This window comes from Lynx rufus, unplaced genomic scaffold (genome assembly GCF_022079265.1).
Source record: "Lynx rufus isolate CCGP_SWC_20201006 ecotype Redwood Valley unplaced genomic scaffold, mLynRuf1.p SCAF_1, whole genome shotgun sequence".
Classification (NCBI taxonomy): Eukaryota; Metazoa; Chordata; class Mammalia; order Carnivora; family Felidae; genus Lynx; species Lynx rufus.
The window spans coordinates 121,272,011-121,286,245 of record NW_025814823.1 but is presented as its reverse complement, the minus strand read 5'-3'; the positions used below and the strand labels follow the sequence as shown (position 1 = coordinate 121,286,245).

General features: G+C 41.2%; 1 protein-coding gene across 6 annotated transcripts in view; it reads left to right on the top strand.

The window, feature by feature from the left end:
• Window positions 1-14,235, top strand: part of PRELID2 (PRELI domain containing 2) — a 63,241-nt gene that overhangs the window by 721 nt on the left and 48,285 nt on the right. For 3 of the 6 annotated variants that reach the window (XM_047086461.1, XM_047086474.1, XM_047086470.1), the window contains exon 2: window positions 13,000-13,057. In XM_047086461.1, the coding sequence (XP_046942417.1) occupies window positions 13,000-13,057 (58 nt within the window). Of the gene's footprint in view, window positions 1-4,268; window positions 4,339-5,706; window positions 5,799-6,031; window positions 6,102-12,999; window positions 13,058-14,235 lie in introns of all 6 variants that reach the window. The other 3 variants (XM_047086491.1, XM_047086482.1, XM_047086493.1) reach the window with 3 other exon arrangements.

Below are 14,235 nucleotides of genomic sequence, written 5' to 3'. Positions count from 1 at the left end.
ATTTGTGCTGCTCTAACTACACCCCAGTCTCGGTGTTCAGTGGCCCTCTTTTCTCAGGGCTCCTCCGAGGACTGTGCTCATGGTAATAGAAGGGGAAATTTCGTTGAGAAATTGAAAGCACCCAGGCCAGGGAGCTGGGACTCCTGGACTCTTGTCTGTCTCTGCCTTTAGTTCCTTCACTTGGTCAAGCGTCTGTTCTCTTCAGACGCAGTTTCTGCTTCTAAGAGTGTTGTATCAGAAGATATTTTAGGTTCCCCTTCAGCTTTCATGTTCTTAGACAAGGTTTGCCAGACTTGTAACTTGCCTTGGGTAGCAGCCACCAAGCAGTGCACTCCTTATACAACCCACAAGCCATCAAAGGGAGATAAGGGGAGAGGAAGTTAAATTTTTTTTAAATTAGTGTTTATTTTTGAGAGAGCGCGTGCGCAGGACAGCGGGGGTGGGGGTGGGGGTGCTGTGTGCAGATACAGAATCTGAAGCAGGCTCCAGGCTCTGAGCTTTCAGCACAGAGCTCAACCCTGGGCTTGGATTCATGAATGACAAGATCATGACCTGAGCTGAAGTCAGTCGCTCAATGGAGTGAGCCACCCAGGTCCCGAGGAAGTTAATTTTTTAAGTGATAAGACCTGACCTTCACATGAGGAGGTGATACAGTTCGGGACCCAAGCCAAGGATTGTAGGACTCTGGGTAACATGGTGTTGCCATAGAAGTCTTTTTTGGGGGAGAATGTCAGCTTGTTGATAGATCTTCAGTATCTAGAATAGTGCCTAGCAGCTAGTAGGTGCTCACTAAAAATCGGATAACTGATGAATGACTAAATGAATGAAAGCTTGAATTGTGGATCTAGTGTAGACTTTGCCTTAGGCCAGACTTCTGGGCCCAAAAGAGAAACAGCCAACTCTCCATTAAAAAAAAATTATGTTTATTTACTTTTGAGAGAGAGGGAGACACAGAATCTCAAACAGGCTCCAGGCTCCGAGGTGTCAGCACAGAGCCTGAAGCGGGGCTCAAACCCACAAACTGTGAGATCATGACCTGAGCCGAAGTCAGACACTCAACCCACTGAGCCACCCAGGCACCCCAACAACTCTCCATTTTTTCTTAGGAAGTTGGGAGTGTGGATTCTCTAATGCCACTGCCCCCTTGGAATGCCTTCTGGATTACACTCCTCAGGAGCTGATCTTTGCCTTGTCAGACCTGGAAGGGCACTTGATCCAGATCAAAATCATTGACTATCTTCTCCAGCATTGGATAGTTACTGCTGCACATCTCTTTTTCTCTTAGACTCATGCCTGCAGAAGCACATAGCACAATGACATGCTCTCTTTTAGAGAGCATTGCTCATGTGGTCATGCTTCTGGGCTAAAAGCTTTTCTTCTGTATACTGGGCTCGGTGCTAGGACACAACAAATAGACCCTCTTTTCATGGGGCTGATGGTGTCTTGTAAGTGAGGCTGACGTTAATAAATGGCCAACAGATGAATACATACTTAAAATTGATGATATGTATTTACAGAGAAAGTTTATGTTACTGGGACCAAATATAGCGGGGAAGGCCTGCTAAGGTCCCACAGGGTGGCCATGAGGAAAGGCTTTGTCAAACAAATGGCCTGTGTGAAATGATGGCTGATGTGTGAGTAGGACTTTCTCAGGCAAGAAGAGAGGGGGAGGAAGTGCTTTCATACATTATCGTATTTACCTCTTCCAGCAGCTGCAAGCAGTTAGGACTGACTTCCATTTCATTACGTAGAAAACCTGAGATTCAGAGGATTTGAGAATCTTTTCCAGGTTCCCATGGCCAGCAGCTGGGAGAGCCAGGATTTCAGCACATCTGAATCCTAAGTCTACACCCCTAGTCCCCCAGACTGTGCTGCCTTCCACATAATAGGCATTCCGATGACTACTGAGGGGATAAAATGTTCCAGAATCATCTTTGCTGTGCTCTTTATCCGATTTCAGTTTTCTTCTGTCTATTCTCAGGACTTATTTTATCTTGGTGGACCCGTTGTGCCTGATGTAGGGGTATAGCTTTGATATGTGGTACAGTGAGAGAATATAGTGTCTCAGGTTTCTGTTGCTATGTAACAAATCACCCCTGTGATGCAGTGGATTAAAGCAGTGGTAGACCTTTCATTCTCATAATTCTGTTGACTGGGCTCAGCTGGGTGGTTTTTGTGTGCCAGTGTCTTCTAGCTGAAGTCACTTAGCTGCATTCAGTTACAGTGTGGAAGGTTGCTTGTAAAAAACTTGGCAAAGTGCCTGGCACATAGTAAATAAGGACTGAGGAGGATATTTTGGAAGGTAGAGTTTCAGGGAAAGGAGAGCATTTTCAGAAAAGACCTAGCAGTGGATTGATGTAAGCACTGCAGATGATACTACACTTCCATTCTTTCTTTTTTTTAAATTTATTTTTAAAAAATATTTATTTATTTTTGAGAGAGAGAGAGAGAGAGTGCGAGCAGGGGAGGGGCAGAGAGAGAGAGGGAGACACAGAATCTAAGGCAGGCTCCAGGCTCTAGGCTCTGAGTTGTCAACACAGAGCTCAGTGCAGGGCTTGAACTCATGGACTGTGAGATCATGACCTGAGCTGAAGTCAGACGCTCAACCGGCTCAGCCACTCCTGAGCCCCATACATTTCCATTCTTTCTATTCACAAAGCACTCCTTCAGAGAGTGCCTTAGAGATCCCTGGAAGGGGCTACGTGAGTCACTAAATTATGAGATGTCAATAAATCCGTTTGCTGTGAGAATTTTTGCCTTACATTACTTGCAGCCATGAGCTGGAAGTCAGTAGATGGATGGCCATCATTGTGCCTTCCCCTTTAAAAGCAGTTTTTGGGTGGCCTAGGGACACAGTTTTCACCAGTCTGTATCGGGCCCTAGTGCAAATTAAGAAGAGGTATCATCTAAAGGCAGAGAAACATAAATATATGATTTCACTCATAGGTGGAATTTAAGAAACACAACAATGAACACAGAGGAAGGGAAGGAAAAATAAGAGAAAAAGAGGGAGGCACACCACAAGATACTCTTAATTACAGAGAACAAACTGAGTGTTGCTGGAGGGGTGTGGGGTGGGGGGATCTTCTAAATGGGTGATGGGCATTAAGGAGGGCACTTGTTGGGATGAGCACTGGGTGTCATATGTAAGTGATGAATCACTAAATTAGACTCCTGAAACCATTATTACACTCTATGTTAACTAACTTGGATTTAGATAAAATCGAAAAAAAAGAAAGAAAGAGGCACCATCTTACTGGTCGACCCCACAAGCTCCCAGTAAATGGGGCTAGTGGAAGGTAAATGGGGGCATTTATGCAAATTAGCAAGAATGGCTGTTACCCAATCAGGCTCTTGGGGTAGCCATAGAAATTGAGTAGGGCTAAGTGGGAGTTCCTGGCAAAGCTTTATTGGGTTGGCTCCAGTAGAAGGGAGACAGCACAGGGTCTGTAGGCTGGGTTCCCAAGGAGAGGTCTGGGAGGGTTTTAAGGAGGCCTAGGCTGAAAAGGGTGATGTCCAAATGTGTAGGGGTGGGTTTTTCTTTTGTTCTGTTTTTTTTTTTTTTTGGGGGGGGGTGGATTGTGCACTTAAAGGTCAATGCTTCTTGCTTCTTCTTGAGTTGCATGTCTAATTAGCGTGTTAAGTTCCTATCCCTGGGTGATTTTTAGTATTAGAATAAGGGGAAAACTCAGTGGAAATTCATCACTGGGTCTATCTTGGCTCAGGTGGTTGGGTTTTCACAGGGGAGTGTCCATCCCTTTTGGTGCTGGAAAGTTAGCACAGTGTCTGAACTGGATCACACTCGTTGAAAACTGGGTCATGGGGGCTTGTTTGGAGCTTGGGGCTTCTGGCATTTGGCCTTGGTTTCTGACGGCAAGCAGCACCTGCAGGCATTGCTAGAAGACTGGGTTATTGTGGCTTGTTAGCCATTTCCTGGGTGTGGGGGCCCAAGTCTGGTGCCTGTTCTGTCTCAGCACTCCTTCCTCTAGGTGGCTGTAGCCCTGTGCCCACCGGCCTGCTAGATTGGAAGACCTTGTGCAGTGAGCAACATGCACAACTCTATACAGCAAACCTGCTGTCTTAATTTCATATCTGTGAAACAGCAATGCCATGTACCTTACCACCTATCTCCTAGGAGTGTTGTGAGGATCAAATGTGTAACAGTCTGACAAGCATTAGCTTTTTATAAGTGTAAGATAGTAAGAATGATCTTTTTGGCTAAACATACTTTTATATTTCTTTTAGTCTGTATGTATTTTTTTTCAAAGGAAGGCACTTGGCAGAAGGGACAATCATATGAGGATCTCTGGGAAGCATTTAATCTGATTTTTCACAATGGTATGTTTGAAGCTGCTTCAGCGCTGAGAATGTTCTATTTTAAATAGAGTCTACTGATCTACGTCTTTTGGTATGTTAGGACTTGCCTTCCAAGTTATAATATACTACTATTTTTAAAACCTGAGGAATGTTTGCTCTTCTTACACCTGCCTGTTGGATACCACAGGCAAAATACTAGCTACATGCTTTCAAAGCTGAGTGGTACCTTGAAAACAAACACCGCAGAGTACTCTTTGTTCATGGAATATAGTGTTTCCCAATGAACTCTTATGTAGGTATGCTATGAAACCCAAAATGGTTTATTTATCAGATGCTAAACTGTAGTTTCCATGAGGTATATTGTCAGTGTGCCTGACAGTGTATTTTGGTTTCTTTCTTTGTATGATCTCTTACCTTTCTAGGTCTTATCACTTATAGCTGTTTCTTTCCTTTATTTAAAACCAGCTACAAAGAGAACACAAAGTTGCATGGATGAGTGTAGCAGTCTAGAAGCTCACTCATCTCTTACAAGCTCACGCCAGTCTGTTTACTGAGCTTGCGTTCACCAGTTAGATTCAAACACTTGTTCAGTTTTGTCTATTTGAAACTTAAAGTTATTAAAAAGGACCCAGAGGGGTTTTCTTTTTTCTTTTTATTTTTTATTTTCTTTTTTATTTTCTTTTTTATTCTCAAATAAGGCCAGAGACATTAAGAGTTTTTTGTACTATAGAGTTGTTCAGGTTAATTTTCTTTCTGTGCTGTAGGCCAAAGAATCGTGGTGAATAGAGTGTGAGGTTCATGGGCTTACACTCTACCATTTATTCCTCATGCATCACAAGCACCCAAAGAGATCCTGGAACATAGTAGGTGCTCACCAAATCCTTGCTGAGTGGATAAGGAAATGCACTATTCAGGAATTTGGCCCTATGTGATTTCACACTGAAGTTGTTGTGGGTCTCAGTAACATGTCCTTACTTAGGGTATTGTAATAAAATGGACAGATCAAAATAATTTCTTTGCTTCAACACAGCGGCCTCGGGTTTTATTTATTCTCGCCAGGAGCCTGATGTGCTGAACAAATGGTTTGAGTGTTTACCCTTACACTCATAAAGGCGATTTATGAATGGCTATTTCCATTTAGAGTAGAAAGTTGATTGGGCAATTAATAATGTTTCCATTTCTGATCCTATCTTTTCTCCCTTGCAAATCTGACACTTAGTTGTATAGAACATCTCTTCCTGCAGAGCTCCTGAAATACTTGGGGTAAACCCATATTTCCAAAATCCATGTTTTGATGAATGATAAGCCTCGTTTAACATAATGGTTGTTTATCTTTTTACTTACGCTGTAATAGTCTTTCTTTTATCTTCCTATCCTCAATTCTCCTAGAAGAAGATTAGGTACGACACGAAGCAGAATGGTGCAAACGGGAAGAGTACGGGCTCTGACATCAGCCGGGGGGACCGAGTGCTTCTAGCTGTGTGAGTTTGGGCAAGTCAGCTCTTTTTCTATGCCTCGGTTTCCTCATCTCCAGAGTAAGATAATAGTCACTGTCTTCTGGAATTGTTGGGGGAAATTAAGAGGATAACGCACATAGTTGCATGCATTGGCACACAGTAGGTGCTTTTGAAGTACAGTACTTGTTAAAAATCTTGAGAGTAATACTAACAATAATAATTTCTTACATTTATTCCATGAACCTGAAAATAAAAAGCTGAGAGGAGTAGTCTGCAGAAACCTTTACCAACTTGGAGTAATAAAGAGAAGAAAGAACAGGAATAAAGGTGCACATTTGAATTCTGACTTGTTTTTTAAATGTTATTTAAATCATAAACTGTACTTGGAAACTTATCTATTGGTGGTTGTGGCTTAATAAGTTTATAAAAGGTAGGATGATTATTAACTATTAAAGTACTGGCAGTAAAACTTTTCCTAGTTCTATTAATGGACACTTATAGTAAGTGTGCATCTTTTTGCCTCTAGGAGATGAGATAAATAAAACATGGCCCCAGCCCTCAAGGGGACAGAGGAAATACATTAGTTTTTGTGATAAATGCTTTCTCAGGGGCATGTTACAGATACAGAGTGTGAGGAAAGGATCCTATCTTTTTAAATAATATTTTATTTTTAAGTAATCTCGACACCCACCATGGGGTCGAACTCACAACCCTGAGATCACACACTCCACTGACTGAGCCAACCAGTCACCCCCATTTTTAATTCTTAATCTATGAGAGCTTTTAGAGTGCTTAGAAAGACTTTGTTGCCTTTTCAAAAATGTCAGTACTCTCTAGTACTTTCCTGACTCAATGCCTTCCCTAATGCTAGTAGGGAGGGATTGTCAGGAGTTCTTGTCACATGGACTCTGAATTGGGAAAGCATGAGCTTTGAAGTTTTATTCTAGGAAAAGAAATATCTTTTAATGATTTTTATTTTATTTATTTATTAAAAAAATTTTTTTTATGTTTATTTTTGAGAGAGACAGAGTGTGAGTCGGGGAGGGGCAGAGAGAGAGAGGAGACACAGAATGCGAAGCACGCTCCAGGCTCTGAGCTGTCAGCAAAGAGCCCGATGTGGGGCTTGAGCCAAAGTCTGATGCTCAGCCGACTGAGCCAGGTGCCCCTGTTCTAATGATTTTTTTTTTAATTTTTTTTAACATTTATTTATTTTTGAGACAGAGACAGAGCATGAATGGGGAAGGGTCAGCGAGAGAAGGAGACACAGAATCTGCAACAGGCTCCAGGCTCTGAGCTGTCAGCACAGAGCCCGACGCAGGGCTCGAACTCACGGACCGTGAGCTCATGACCTGAGCCGAAGTCGGATGCTCAACTGACTGAGCCACCCAGGCACCCCTCTAAAGACTCTTAAATCATCACCTACATATATTTAGTTTGCAGATGGATACTAGGAGTATGCTTTAATACCACACCACAGTAAATTGCAAGATAAGCACTGAAGTCCTGAAACTGAGTTTTAAAAAATGTAGCCTTTCATTCTTCATCAGCAAGAAACTGCTACTGTTTATTGAGAACCTGCATGATGCCAGGTGTTACACTTTACATAAAATTGTTCCCTTTAATTTCTGTGACAACTCTCTGAGATGGATTTTCCCCCCCTATTTTCACAGATGGAGAAACTAAGGCAGGCTGAGATTAAAGCATTTTGCCCAAGACTCTCACAGATGGGTTTCAGACTGAAGTCTCTTGGTTTTAAAACTCAATTGTTTCCAGCATTCTGTATTTTAATTTTAACTTTGTTTTTTTTTCTTAAGTTTTCATTTAGAAATACAGTTGACCCTAAACAACATGATGTTTAGGGACACTGGCCCCCACACAGTTGAAAATCTGCATCTATGTGACTTTAGACCCCCCCCCCCAAATTTAACTACTAGTAGCCTGCTGTTGACTGTAAACCTTACAGATGAAATGAACAGTCAATTAACACATATCTTGTATGTTATATATATATTATATACTGTATTTTGATGGTTGGAGAGCTAGAGAAAAAAATGTTGAGAAAGGCATAAGGATGCATTTACAGTACTGTCCTGATTGGAAAAAAACCCACATGGAAGTGGACCCACACTGTATAAACCCCTGTTGTTCAAGGCTCAACTGTAATTTGACTTAAAAAATGTTGCAAAACAAAGAATTCCAGGGTAGCCTTTACCCAGCTTCCCCAAACCACTGTATAGTTTTTAAAGCCAGGGAATTAGCATTGATAAAATGTTAACTGATCTACAGACTTTATTCAGATTTGGCAGTAGTCAACTAATAGCATTTTTTCCAGTCTAGGAGTCAGTCCAGGATCCCACATTGCATTTAGTTGTCCTGTCTTAGTCTCCCCCAGTGTGGGACAGATCCTCTATTTTTTTAAATTTCCGGACCGACCCTAGCACTTTTGAAAGAGTACTGGTCGGGTATTTTGTAGACTTTTTATCTTTAAATGCATCTGGTTTATGTATGCATTTAATGTTGAGATACGAGGCTTTTCCTTTGTGTCACAATTATTTTCTTTCAAAGAAACTTCACGTTGTCATTGCCAATTATTAGGACATTTTTGAATGAATAAAGGTGATGTGACGTCGTTGGCCTTTGTTTAGAATCATAACTTGTTCCAGGCAGAACGGCCTTGCGTGTCCTCTGGTGGTCCATCGCCCCGGCTCCAGAGACGGCAGCATCATGGTCTGTGTGTCTGCTTGTCCTTTGTTCTTTCTCCTTCATCATCCCATTGTCCTGAAAGGCTGATGCACAAGCATTCAGAAATTTATTGACTTAAAAATGTTTTGTCCTTGAACATTGAAATTTTGACTAATCGATGATTCATTTGATCTTTGTATGAAATCAACTTTGCTTTCCTCTAAGATAGACTATTGCATGTAGGTCATAAAGGAAACTTGGCACAGTCCCTGGTGATGTTTTTGTTTAACTAAAATGCCACATCTCTTTTCTGCAGCTCCCCTGCTTTGCATGTGGATGTTTGGAAGCAGCCTGAGGAGCAAAGATTCTCATAATGCTTATGAAACAGAAGTGTTAACATACAGACTTATTTTAGGTCCTCTTGGCCTTTGTAGGACTAACACAGCTCTGTCGCTGAGTTGCTTCCTTGTCCTCTCTTGGATGCCATTTAGAAGTTGGTACACAATGGCTCCTTTGGAGGTCATTGACTCTTTTTTGGGAGGGGGTATTCTAAAAGGCAGGCATTAACTTCTGAGCCTTTTGGAAAGTTGGTATTTTAAAAAGTCCTTACTCTTAACAGTAAGCTTTATGAAAGCTTGTATACTTTTCCCTTGTAAGTAAGAAAGGTAAATAACTATATCGTCATGAAACTCTTCCCACAAATAGAGTGACTGTTAATTCCTGTAATTGGATGGACTCCATTTTTTGGCCTCTCACTTTTCATAGCTCTGTGTTTGTCTTAATGTGTATTTTCTCTTTTTACCCAGTGTTTTGCAGTTTTTGGCCTCTAACCTTTTATTTATTTACTTATTTAGGCCTCTTACCCATTGATGTGTAAAAAGTAATTGAAAGCAAGATATATGACAATGTAGAAGAGTCTCCATTTTACCCTTGTTAGACTGTGGTATTTGCAATAGATTTGTATCTCAGGAAAAGGAAAAGGAGTTAGTTTACACATTTGGTAAAGAACGTAAACTCATGAATAAGTTCAAAATGAAGTGAAGTATACCTTGGAAGATCCCTTAAGTCAGCCAGAATATATGGCATATGTGGTGACTGTACACAGCCCCCCATGTGGTAATTATTTTTGTGCGACTGCAGCTTATGATCCACTGAGCCAGGTTCAGAGATGGCACACATTTTGGGCAGATACCTGGGTGTTCACACCACTTTGCTTCCATGAGAGTCCCCAGCGTGGAGTGGGGATTGGAAAATCCAATCCGTGTGACCCTGTTAATGCCATTGCCATTATGCCTTTCATGCAGAGACTCCTTATCTTAATAGTTGTTGATTGGTTTACTCGCTTGGGGAAGTACTAAATGAGATAATACATATGGCAGCCTCTAATACAGGCATGGGCATAGTAGAACAGTGCATACTCAGTAAGTCTTTGATGGTCTTAATCCTGACCTAGCTTGATCCGTTCCAGTGTCACACCGCATTGGAAAAAATGTCCAGAGAAACCTGTCCACTGCTTCCTGCCTTCCCAAATTGGCATTCCTGTTGATGACCGTCTTTGAGAGCGTTCCCTCTCTCAACCCCTTGTGAACCAGAGTTCAGAAAAATGTTCGTGAATTAAATCATGAATATTCAAGTTACCACAAGGTGGCATCAGATCATTTCAAGTAATGCCAGATAGGGGGAGCCTCAACATAATAAATCTTTCATTTTAAAAAAGTTAAAATATATGCCTTTCATGTCATGGTATTTAGTTATTGTAAACAAACCTCTCATTTCTTTTCCCATTCAGGATCTCTTGTGTTTGGCTAATAAAACCTTCATTTTACTTGTTATTTACAAGCATTGTCTGTTGAGTGACCCTTAAGTATTTTATGATGACACCTTTCCACAATTTCTCATCTCCTTATTATCCCTTAGTTTGATTTATTTTCTCCTGATATGTTTATTTTTTTCTTGTTTTTTTTTTCCCCAACTAACACGTAAACTCTGTAAGAGGCTGCAATTTTATTTCATTACTATATCCTCAGTGCCTAGAACAGTGCCTGGCATGGTAGGTACTCAAAACCTCTTAAATGAAGAATTTTCACTATTGTTTCAGTCAATGCTCTTTGGCTTAATAAGAAAATCTTAAAATTATGTTAAAGTGTGAAGTTTCTGAGTTCATATTCTTTGGGAATTTTACTGATAATTTAGTGAAGCAATTAGAACTTGAAAGCTTTTATCAGTCTCCTCCTCTGGTGGTTACATTTCAGATCTCCTCCATAATTTAGTAATCTTCCTACAACTTACAGTGTATTTGTAATATTCATTCAGGGTGTATTGATGAATGCAAAACGAACAGACTAGGACTAGTCAAGGAAATACTTTCAGACTTGCATTTTATCTTGGCACAAAAGTTTCTATTCACACACACAAACACACAATTCAAGGGATCTGTGTGAGGCTCAGATACCTTCCTTGCTTGAGGGGTGCTCTGTAAGTGAGGCCCCTTGCAAGGAACAGAATAGCTAAACTTGATCCTACCTAATGGACACTATCTGAAAGTTAAACTTCAAGAAAGCAGTGGCCATAATTTTGAGCATTTTTTTTCTGGAGCAAAAATGAATGAATGAATGAATACATAAAACTCAGTTTTTTTGATTACTCATCAAGATTGCAGTTGCCAGGATGGGAATGATGAAGTGTCAAGGCTACTGAGGGCTGACCAGAGAGAACTGATCATCTGTTCCCTTCATAGATCATTCTCCAAACAAAATAAGGTTTATTTTCTAAATTGGCCCCCTAGGGAGCGAGGTTCATCTTCCTAATCATTCATTCATTCAGCAAAAATTTATTGAGTGCCTACTATATGTCATACACTGTGCTAGTGGTAGAGATACAGGAGTGACTGAAATGGATCATATTCCTGTTCTCATAGAGTCTCTGTTCTCATCCAGTGTCTTTTGGGGCCACAGATATCTTTAATAACGTAGGTAATGGACCCTTTTCTGTGAAATCAATCAGTTAGCCAACCCCCTCCCCTCCCCCGCCCCCCCCCCCCCCCCCCACCCACACGTGTGCATGCAGGTACCTGTGTGAGATATGGGAGACCCACACCCTGGGTAACATATACCACTTCCTGGGGTTCCAGAGACTTGAAGCTCAAGTTCATCAAGTAGAAGGCCCCCCTTTTCCTGCTTTTCAGCCTTTTCACTGCTCTCCTTCCCCTTCGGCACTTGTTGATGTCTTGGATAAGACTTCCTGTCATTTTCTTTGCAGGTTTGATCACATGATGAAGCAGTGTAAGTCTTTGGGCAAAGAGCCCAAGGAGTGCTCTGCAGGCTTGGACCAGGGACCCCCTTGTCTTATGGGGAAGTCACTTTCACCCCTGAAGTCTTTCTCTTTGCACCTGAGCAATGGAAAGGGTTGGATTTGAGTAATTCTGAGGTCATTCAAGGGTAGGTTAGGTAGGCAGGTTTAGAAGGCAATAGAAAATATCTGTGGGTAGATTATAATCTCAGTCCTAACTAGCTGGGTGATTTTGAGCAGATTACTTAGTTTATCCGGGCCTTATTTTTCACATGTGAAAGGGAAAAAGCAGTATTTACCTCATGGTATTGTTTTGAGAATTAAAATGAAATAATGTATGTAAACTGCCTGTGACAAAAATGATAGCTTTTTCCAGCCTTCTTTTATCCAAATTGTCTTTCTGGGCAATTAATAGATAAATGATCATTGAGCACCTGGAGTAGACTACTTCTGATTATTTTCCTCTGATGCTAAACCAGCTGCCAGGCAGTGGTACCCAATCATAGTGGAAGGTTCACTGTGTATTAGGCCTGGTTTAATTTCACGCCTCTCCCACTAACTAGCTGGGTGACCCTAAACTCTAACCTTTATCCAGTTTCTGTTTCTGGCAGATGAAGTAATGATAACATATGACCCAGCCACAGCAGAGAAGCTGTTTTGGGATTTAAACAAGGTTATGTAGGGGCACCTGGGTGGCTCAGTCAGTTGAGCATCCAACTCTTGATTTTGGCTCAGGTCACAATCTCATCGTTTGTGAGATCGAGCCCCACGGCAGGCTCCATGCTGACAGCATGGAGCCAGCTGGGGATTCTCTCTTTCTCTCTCTCTCTCTTTCTCTCTGCACCCATCCCCCCACCAACCCCCCTCTCGAAATAAATAAACTTAAAAAAATAAACAAGAACGTGTAAGTGAGTAAAGCATGTAGCACAGTGCCTGCTACCAAGGACACTCTTCATTTAGGCCAGGCTGGTTCCATACTAATAGTAATACTTATTAATTAGATTAACCTCACCCTCCCTTCTCTGCCCAGGGCTGTATTGGATCTAAAGGTTTCCCCTGGATTTATACAAGTTGAATTCATGATAGCTTCTTACTTATCTAGGCCCAAGTAGTACAACGAAGGGCGTTGATTGAAAACTGGCCTTAGAGTTGCTTGGAAAATATTTACTGTTCCTGCAAATAACTGTGGTTACTGTGAGGTAATTCATTTTGGTTAAGGATGAATGGTAATTCTTCTTTATGTGTTTTCATTTAGTATCCCAACCCCATGGATAAAAATGTCATCTCTGTAATAACTGTGGAGGAAAAAAGAGGTAAGTTCTCTGAATATACCTCATTTCAGTGATGATCATTAAGTAATAGTGATGTTTGTCAAGGTGTGTGTGTGTGTGTAGCCTATTTTTCTTTTTTCTTTTTTTGAGTTTATTTTTTATTTTGAGAGAGAGACAGAGAGAGTGAACGGGAGAAGGGCAGAGAGAGGGAGAGAGAGGGAATCCTACGCAGACTCCACACTGTCAGCGCAGATCCAGATGTGGGGCTTGAACTCACAAACTGTGAGATCATGACCTGAGCTGAGATCAAGAGTCGGAAGCTTAACTGAGTGAGCCACCCAGGTGCCCCAGCCTATTACCTTTTAAACAGATATGAGAACAGGTGTATTTCTGTATTTGAGGTGACAGAGAAGAGTACCCAGCATTTAAAGCAGCAGTAGAAGTCTTGTTTAATATGCTTTTGTCACTCAATTAATGACTGATGACAATAGTAACAGCCAACATTTCTGAGCACTGAATATGTGCCAGGCACTCTTATTAACTCCTTTAATCTGCAGAATAATGTTTGGGATATGTATTATTATTACTGCCTTTTAATGTATGAAGAAATCAAGGTACTGAGAGGTTAAATAAATTGCCCAAGGTCACATGACTATATCCCTATAATATATTCATGTATCATTGTATATACGACAAAACATTTGTGATTAGTAGCATGTATGTAAGATGTGATTGTAAAGTGATTGTATTATAGAATATGATTCCATACTGACCAGCACAGGGGTGGGCAAGCTATGCTTGTCCTGCTTGTATTTGTGAATAAAGTTTTATTGACATACAGCCGTGCCCACTTGTTTACATATCTTCTATGGCTTCTTCTTGGCGACAAGAGCAGAGTTAAGTTGTTGCAACAAGACTGTTCATACCATAAAGCATAAAATATTTACCATTTGGCCTTTTACAGGAAAGGTTTATTCACCCCTAGACTAGAGCGTAGGAGTCTCCACTGCTCTCTGTCGTTTGTATTTCCCTGGAATAATTTTTCACTGTCATTGCCTGGACTTGAGAACTGGGCCACATAGGAAGTTCTGGTGAGGCACATAATCAGTGTGTAAACATTTGGAGACACCCAGGCCCACTTCTGACACACTCTTGAGCCTTCTGAGAAAATGTGTGAGATGCCACTGTTTGTTACGTGACTCTGAAGTCTTCTCTGTGCT